General features: G+C 48.0%; 1 protein-coding gene across 1 annotated transcript in view; it reads left to right on the forward strand.

The window, feature by feature from the left end:
* LOC122172278 (uncharacterized) overlaps positions 1-8,495 on the forward strand; it is a 139,676-nt gene extending 131,181 nt beyond the window's left edge. Inside the window, exons 4-5 of the mRNA XM_065593930.1 lie at positions 3,594-7,275; positions 7,871-8,495. Coding sequence (XP_065450002.1) covers positions 6,732-7,275; positions 7,871-8,373 — 1,047 coding nt within the window. The 5' untranslated portion in view covers positions 3,594-6,731 and the 3' untranslated portion in view covers positions 8,374-8,495. The remainder of the gene's footprint in view (positions 1-3,593; positions 7,276-7,870) is intronic.
* The last annotated feature ends 699 nt before the right edge of the window (positions 8,496-9,194 follow it).

The following is a 9,194-nucleotide window of genomic DNA, read 5'->3' on the forward strand; positions in this document are numbered from 1 at the left end:
TATGGGGATAGGGGATCATTTATTGTTCTAAGTTGTAAAGAAATTGTATTTATCAGAGATCGTTTTTTTTCTAAATTAAAACTCAGTGGAAGTGGAGGGCAGGGGATTTTCAGTTTCCCATTGTGGGGAGGGGTCTATGAAAGTTGGCTTTTTTCACCGTCAAGAGACAAGGATTTATTGGCTTCTGAAACAAAGTGGCTCAGTATGTCTACTTAGGCCTTCAGCCTGAGGCAGGTTGGCTCATTGTGAATGATTTGATTGCACCCTTCATTAAAAGGAAAGTTACCCCAAATTAGAAGGAAACTAAAACTGAAAGAATCCAGCCGAATCCCCGTTTTATTTCTCAATAAAACATCTGTATTGTTCTTTCAGGATGGCTCTGCCAAACAAGTCAACAATAAACCAAAGGCCTGGCAATAGACGAAACGCTGGAAAGCGCCTTTTTAATATGGAAAAGTATCCTGCAGTGTCGCAAAGCCCCCAGTGGAGACTGCCTCTCGCCCCTGTGAAATGTATAAATAATATATGGCCAGATCCTCAGCTGACGTAAAGCAACATAAGTCCACTGATGGCAATGCACCTATGCTGATTTACACCAGATGGGGGAACTTGGCCTAAATTTTGTTTGTTTGTTTGTAAAAAAAAAAAAAAAAAAAGAGGAGGAAGGGGGAGCTCTTTGTCTTTTTTTTTTTTTTGTATACAGAAACTTTGCAAGTTCTTGTTTTATTGTTAGCTCGTTTGGCAGGAGCAGCTGAGCAATAGAAGTGTTTTATTTGGAAATACTTTAGGGGGAATTTGACAGAGTCCTAGCTGCCTTATGGTTGTTCTAGCTCTGAGAGGTTTTCACCTCTTGGAGACTGCACCAGGCTAGGATTATCTCATTTGATTTCCTTGGATCTGCGTACAGCTGAGAATTGAAGAAAATTAGAGGTTAGTGAAGTTTGCTTTCATCTCACACTAAGAGCTTTCAGTTATTTAAATGTAACGTGTTCTCCCTCTCTTTCTTTTTTTTTTTTCCTTCCTGACAACTGCCTTCTTGTTTTTGTGAACTAAAAATACCACTCGCGATTTTATTTAGTTTGATTTGGTTCAGTAACCAAACTGTGACCCAAACAGCTTTTTCTCCTGTGCAAAGGAGGCTCAGAGGAAGAGGGCTGGGGCCAGATTCTGATCTCAACTCCGCTGGTATAAACCCAGCGCAAGCCACCGACAGCTGAATCTGACCCATCCGTTTGAGTATCAGGTGCGGAAATGTTCGCTCTTTTATGGCCAGGAATAACACGCCGGGTTATTTTGATCCGTGTTGTCACACTGCTTACTTTCTTTCCCTCCAAATCTGTAAAAGCCCGTCACAAAAGCTCTACTCATTATCAAAGAATGAAAATAAACCAGCAAACTGCTGTGTACGCTCACATAGCCACCTCTTTCCTCTTTGTCCCAGGGCAGGGCCAGATCCTCAGCTGATGGGACGTGGCCTTGCTCTGCTCACTTCAACAACCAACGTGCACCCAATGTGCTGAGCTCCTTTGAAAACCTGGCCACTTATCTTGGGCACTCAGTGGGAGCTGGCCTCTTCTGACAATCTGGCTCCAAATGTGGGGGCTGAAAATCTTGCTCTAAAATTCTAATCTTGGCTCTGACGCTGAACGGCTCTGAACCTCTCTCTGTCTCCAAAGTGTCCCCATCCATCAAATAGGTATAATACTTGCCAACCTCCCTGGGCTGCTGAAAGGGTTAATTCATTAATGCTTCTAACACACGTTGCCGATGGAAAGTGCTATTTCATGGTTCTATGTTATTAGAAGTTTGTAGGAGTTTGCAAATAAAATGCAGCATTTCCCTGCTGGAGTGATATTCTCCAACTAAGCTGCAGCTTGAGGGACTGTCCAGCAATTTATACCCATCTCCACAGAGAAACACCTTCTCAAAGTCTGGTGGAATTCAGCACTCCCAATCCTAAACATTTGAAAATCAGGAGTCAGGCCTCCAAAAATCTAGCGATTGGCTTAAAAATCATGATTTAAAAAAAAACAACTACAATTTGGTTCTTTTTATTTACTTTCTAGTTCATAGGGTGACCAGACAGCAAGTGTGAAAAATTGGGACGGGGGAGTTGGAGGGGTTGTCTTGTAAGTCAAGGAGACCAGTCATGGAGATTGCTGCGGGTTCCTACACAGAGTCCAAGGCGGCGGGAATGGAATTTGGGGAGGGAAAACGTCTCGTACCTTCCCGCCAACCTGTGCACCGGAACAAAGGCCAGCACACTCTGCTCCTTAGCGTCAAGATTGCAGGACACTGTGGCTTTGGAGATGATGATCATAGAACCATAGAATCGTAGGACTGGAAGGGACCTTGAGAGGTCATCTAGTCCTGTCCCCTGCACTCCTGGCAGGACTAAGCATTATTTAGACCATTCCTGACATGTGTTTCTCTAACATGCTCTTTAAAATCTCCAATGACGGAGATTCCACAACCTCCCTAGGCAATTTATTCCAGAGCTTAACAACCCTGACAGTTAGGAAGTTTTTCCTAATGTCCAACCTAAACCTCCCTTGCTGCAATTTAAGCCCATTGCTTCTTGTCCTGTCTTCAGAGGTTAACGAGAACAATTTACCTCTCTCCTCCTTGTAACAACCTTTTATGTACTTGAAAACTGTTATGTCCCCTCCCCCCAGTCTTCTCCAGTCTAAACAAACCCAATTTTTTCAATCTCCCTCATAGGTCATGTTTTCTAGTCCTTTAATCATTTTGTTGCTCTTCTCTGGGCTTTCCCAAATTTGTCCACATCTTTCCTGAAATGTGGCACCCAGACCTGGACACTATACTCCAGTTGAGGCCTAATCAGCACGGAGTAGAGCGCAAGAATTACTTCTCGTGTCTTGCTTACAACACTCCTGCTAATACATCCCAGAATGATGTTTCCTTTTTTTTTTTTTGCAACAGTGTTACACTATTGACTCATATTTAGCTTGTGATCCACTATGACCCCCAAATCCCTTTCTGCAGTACTCCTTGCTAGGCAGTCAGTTCCCATTCTGGATGTGTGCAACTGGTTGTTCCTTCCTAAGTGGAGTACTTTGCATTTGTCCTTATTGAATTTCATCCTATTTACTTCAGACCATTTCTCCAGTTTGTCCAGATCATTTTGAATTTTAATCCTATCCTATGATCTCAGCTTTCTCTCAGCTGGAGTCCCCAAAGACTTGAGGATGGAAGAATCCCTGATCGTTTCGGGGAACAGACCATGAAGGGGTGAGGATGGTTAATTTTTAACCTCCATCTATTGTGTATTGTATTGCATCGCACTGCATCTTGGGGAAGGTCGTCTGGCAGCCTCCATACAGCGCTTGCAGAATGTGCAGCTCTTGGAATGAATATAATTTTACAATTGGCCTGAAAAAGCTCCATCTAGTTGTCAGGGTTCAAGAATGTTGTTTTATTAGGATTACGGTCTTGTTCTTCTTTGGTGTCAGCAGGCGTTTATGACTGTTACAACAGGAATGAAAAGCTGGGTCTGGAATAAGTGTTGCTTTCTCCTGCCAGGCGCAGGGTTCACTGTGGAGGCCAGACATATGTCTTTCTTTCTCCCACAGATGCTACTTTCTTTCTGGATAAGGCGTGGACTGCACCCTCCCATTGGAAGAAATGGCTGATGACAGCTCTGACCTGAGACATAGCTGCTGCTCTGCTTGCAATGGGTTCATATGGTGAAGGTAACTGAAGGACCATGTCATCTCCTCTGCCTCTGCAGGTGAAGGAAACCAGACCCTGGTGGGTGTGACAGGGAGATCGTGATGCGGGGAATGCCCCATGGAAGTCCCTTAATGAGAGCTGTGCAAGGTTTGCTGGGGCGAGGTAGGGGACAGAATAGGGTTGGGCTAAGTGGGCAGTCACTGGCTGTAGCTTGCTCCTTCCCTCTGCTCAGCCGGTCTGTTATGGGTACATTAATCCAGAGCCTGGCTTCCCCACTGCAGGGTGGAATCTGTCCTAGGGGGAGCAGGCTCTGCAGACAGCGTGAGATTCCCATGACTACACAGCTCCTACCCAGCCATTCTGTCCGAGCCAGAGGGACACAGGAGAGTCAGAAGAGAAGTCAGTGCAGAGCTCCAGGGGGCTCTATGCCGATTACCCTGACCTCCACAGATCCCCTGTGGTCCATGCAGATCTTGGCAGGCTGGTTTGCGGAGCTTACCCCCCAGCTTGTTTCCCAGAGGTGAACAAATTCTGCGTGGCCCCAGGGAGAATGCCTGGGAAGCTCTGCATGGGGACCCTCACAGAGCCTTCAGTCCCCCTATGGGTCATTCCTGCCTAGGGCACATTCAGGCCATTAGCACTGTAATAATCAGCAAACCCTGCTGAGGTTGGAAAACTTGGCTGGCTGTTTGCTTGTTTGTTTGTATTTTCTGAGACGATCCATATGCCTTTCGGATTCGCTTGCTGTCAGTGAGTTGAGGAATAGCGAAGCGTCGACGTCAGTGGATTTTTTTGTTTAGTTGAAATAGCAGATGGAGGACTGGCAAAAGGGGTTACGTTTAGCTCCTTTGTAGACCAGGAGAACTCTCAGGTCTTAGTGCAAGGACAGCAGAGCAGGCGTGGCAATGGCCGGTGTGGGATGTCAAGACGGGGATCTTCCCAGAAGGCAGAGTTAGGGATTGTCTTTTGGATACCACTGAGCTAACTTAGCTCCCCTTTCCTTCGGGGGAAATTCTGATAAAAGGGTTCGTTTTAGTCCTGTGCACAAACTATTGATTTTTCACACAACGCGGGTACAGCCTCTGCTTTGCAACCATGAGCTTCCTCCTGCAGTCGGAATTAATGAGGCCGCTTGCATTAATAAGTGTGTCTCAGTGTAAATATGATCACAGAACGGGCCGTGTAGATCCTGAAGTCCTTACTCAGCCAGAACTCAGGAATTTTGGCTAAATGGGGATTGAGTAAAAGCTATGTAGGATCCTCAGGATTTGGCCCATACATCCCACATGTAAGTTTTTGGGCTGCATGTTAATTACTAGTGTGAATTATACATCATGTACCCTGAAGAGCCCGCAGAATTCTATGGGGTTTCAATTTAGGACAAGGGCTCTGGCATAATGTTCTGTGAGAAAAGAGCTATAATCACTGGAGCTTGTGGGGTCCTGGTGGTTATGCTGTATGAAACTCCTTGGGAGACCTCAGATATAGTACCTCACCCTCCTCACTGGCCCAGTTGCAATCACCAGAGAAACATGATACCGTGCTCCTGGAGAAGGAGGGTCCTCTCCGTTTGTGTGACACATGCAGTCAATCAATGCTGTAGGTCGTTTCTGCATTCAAAATACAGTTTGATCTATACATGAATCTGGAATACCTTCAAAGTCATCATCTGCCATCATGATCAGAGCATCTCAGATTTTCACCCAGTCAGAATTAGAGAACTGAGTTGGACCACTTTAAATCTGAAGGTGACAGCATCCAGTTATTCATAAAATTGCTCCTCTCTTGAGGACATTTCCAGTTACCAAGGGATGGTGCCTCTCTTTCTAGGGAATGGAAAACATATCCAAAGCATAGTATGTCTTCCATCTGAATGTGTCAGGAATCAGGACCTGCAACAGCATCAGACTCTGGGCAACCTAACGAGCGCAGCTGGCTTGTAGTAGGATGCCTGATGGTCTACACCACCTGTTTGATTGGGAAAGTCAGCAGACCAGCTCTTAAGCCCAGCAGCGGCAGTAGTTTGGTGGCTGCTCAAAGCATTTGTCCACAGCTATGATAGGGTGTCTGCTTGTTCCCAGCCCTGCTCCTGCCTTGGACCCAGCCTTGCTCCAGGTAACCTGGTCCTGACCCTTGGCTCTGATTCCTTACTTTGGCGCTTACCCTTGTCTCTGGCACCTGCCCCCCAGTCCAGCGCCGACCCTAGGCTCCGATTCCTGGCTCCCGATTCCAGCTCCAACCACTAAGCACGACTGTCCGCGTCCCAGTCACTGAGAGAACGTTCTACTGAAATCTCTGCTGTCTCCACTTGTTTAAAAGATATTCAGCAAAGTTTGTCCTATAACTTTATGGAGCCAAGCCTGCACAGACTAGAAGCACAGATAATTGGCTCTAAATGTTTGCTAAGAGATGCTCTGGCCCACTCTTGGTAACGTATTCGTGACTACATCTTCAAGTATAAAACTGAGCATCTTACCACCCTCTTGCTTGTGGATGAATCTGAGTCTTAGGTCCATTACTAAAACTATATCACCTACTCAACTTTGCCAACCTGAACCCAGTGCTGAGCAAAACAGATTCAGAGCTACTGACAAATGCGGCTTTGATTCCCTCAAGATTATTCAATCGTTTCTCCTCAGGAGCCCCTATCTGAGGCCTGGTCTACACTACGGGTTTAGGTCGACTTTAGCGGCGTTAAACCGAATTAAGCCTGGACACGTCCACACAACGAAGCCCTTTCTTTCGACTTAAAGGGTCCTTTAAACCGGTTTCTTTACACCACCTCTGACGAGGGGATTAGCGATAAAACCGGTCTTTGCGGGTCGGAATTGGGGTAGTGTGGACGGAATTCGACGTTATTGGCCTCCGGGAGCTATCCCACAGTGCTTCATTGTGACCGCTCTGGACAGCACTCTCAACTCAGATGCACTGACCAGGTAGACAGGAAAAGACCCGCGAAGGTTTGAATTTCATTTCCTGTTTGCCCAGCGTGGAGAGCACAGGTGACCCCGCAGAGCTCATCAGCACAGGTAACCGTGATGGAGTCCTCCCAGGATCGCAAAAGAGCTCCAGCATGGACCGAACGGGAGGTACGAGATCTGCTCGCCATATGGGGAGATGAAGCAGTGATAGCTGAACTCCGTAGCAGTAAAAGAAATGGAAAAGTATTAGAAAAGATCTCCAAGGCCATGAAGGACCGAGGCCATAACAGGGACACACAGCAGTGCCGCGTGAAAATTAAGGAGCTACGGCAAGCTTACCACAAAGCCAGAGAAGCAAACGGAAGGTCCGGGGCAGAGCCGCAAACTTGCCGCTACTACGCGGAGCTGCATGCGATCCTAGGGGGTGCAGCCACCACTACCCCAACCGTGTGCTATGACTCTCTCACTGGAGAAACACACAGGGAAGACGGTTCGGGGAACGAGGAGGATGATGACGATGGAGGTACTGTAGGTAGCTCACAGCAGCAAGGAAGCGGAGAAACCGGTTTCCCCAACAGCCAGGATATGTTTGTGACCCTGGACCTGGAACCAGTAACCCCCGAACTCACCCAAGACCCTCAGGGCACACAGGAGACCTCTGGTGAGTGTAACTTTGTAACTATTTGTAAACATTACAAAAAAAAAGCAAGCGTGTTTAATGATTACTTTGCCCTGGCAATCGCGGCCAGTACATCTACTGGAAAAGTCTGTTAACGTGTATGGGGATGGAGCGGAAATCCTCCAGGGACATCTCCAGAAAGCTCTCCTGGTTGAAATGGGGTGATTTTATTAAGGGGACATTCAGAGGCGCCCGTTCCTGCTCTTCTGACCAGAAATGTTCCCCGCTGTTAACCACGCGGTGGGGGGAGGGGTGAAGTGATCATCCCAGAGAATCGTGTGTGTGTGTGGGGCGGGGGGGTTTACTTGTGTTTGTGCCGCATGTTAACCGGGAAACCGCAGCCACTCCTTTTACATTGAAACCCCATTTTAAATGGACAACCCAATTCATCCTTGATATGGGAAATGCGCTGCTGTTTGCAACCTTTCCCGCATGTTAAGAAGGTTAAAAAAGCCAAAACACTGTGGCCTACGATGGCTGCCTGCAAGCCGAAATATGCGACCTTGTAATGAAAGAGTGTACCCATTGTTCTCTAAAATGTGTCTTTTTTAACCACCTCTCCCTTCTCCTCCGCCAGCTGCAAATGTTTCTCCTTCGCAGAGGCTCGTGAACATTAGAAAGAGAAAACGTAGGACGAGGGACGAGATGTTCACGGAGCTGCAGATGTCCGCCCAGGCTGATAGAGCACAGCAGAATGCGTGGAGGCAGTCAATGACGGAGATGAGAAAAGCCCAATATGAACGAGAGGAGAGGTGGCGGGCTGAATCGCGGGAAGAACAGAGCAAGTGGCGGGCTGAAGACGATAGGTGGCGTCAGCTTGCAGACAGACGGCAAGAGGCAATGCTCCGTCTGCTGGAGCATCAAACTGATATGCTCGAGCGTATGGTTGAGTTGCAGGAAAGGCAGCAGGAGCAGAGACCGCCGCTACAGCCCCTGTGTAACCAACAGCCCTCCTCCCCAAGTTCCATAGCCTCCTCACCCAGACGCCCAAGAACACGGTGGGGGGGCCTCCGTCCACCCAGTCACTCCACCCCAGATGATCGCCCAAGCATCAGAAGGCTGGCCTTCAATAAGAGTTAAAGTTTTAAAATGCAGTGTGTCCTTTTCCATCCCTCCTCCCCCACCCATCCCAGGCTACCTTGGCAATTATCCCCCTACCTCTGTAAGGAACTAATAAAGAATGCATGAATGTTAAAAAAAAATGACTTTATTGCCTCTGCAAGCGGGAGGGGAGGGTGGGGTGGGGTGGTTGGTTTACAGGGAAGTAGAGTGAACCGGGTCGGTGGGGGGGGTTTGGAGGGTTCATCAAGGAGAAACAAACAGAAGTTTCACACAGTAGCCTGGCCAGTCACAAAACTCGTTTTCAAAGCTTCTCTGATGCGCACCGCGCCCTGCTGTGCTCCTCTAACCGCCCTGGTGTCTGGCTGCGCGTAATCAGCGGCCAGGCGAGTTGCCTCAACCTCCCACCCCGCCATAAAGGTCTCCCCCTTACTCTCACAGATATTGTGGAGCGCACAGCAAGTAGCAATAACAATGGGGATATTCTTTTCGCTGAGGTCTGAGCGAGTCAGTAAGCTGCGCCAGCGCGCTTTTAAACGTCCAAATGCACATTCCACCACCATTCGGCACTTGCTCAGCCTGTAGTTGAACAGGTCCTGACTCCTGTCCAGGCTGCCTGTGTACGGCTTCATGAGCCATGGCATTAAGGGGTAGGCTGGGTCCCCAAGGATCACGATAGGCATTTCAACATCCCCAATGGTCACTTTCTGGTCCGGGAAGAAAGTCCCTTCCTCCAGCTTTCGAAACAGAGCAGAGTTCCTGAAGACGCGAGCATCATGTACCTTTCCCGGCCATCCCACGTTGATGTTGGTGAAACGTCCCTTGTGATCCACCAGGGCTTG

The sequence above is a fragment of the Chrysemys picta genome, chromosome 4 (assembly GCF_011386835.1).
Source record: "Chrysemys picta bellii isolate R12L10 chromosome 4, ASM1138683v2, whole genome shotgun sequence".
Classification (NCBI taxonomy): Eukaryota; Metazoa; Chordata; order Testudines; family Emydidae; genus Chrysemys; species Chrysemys picta.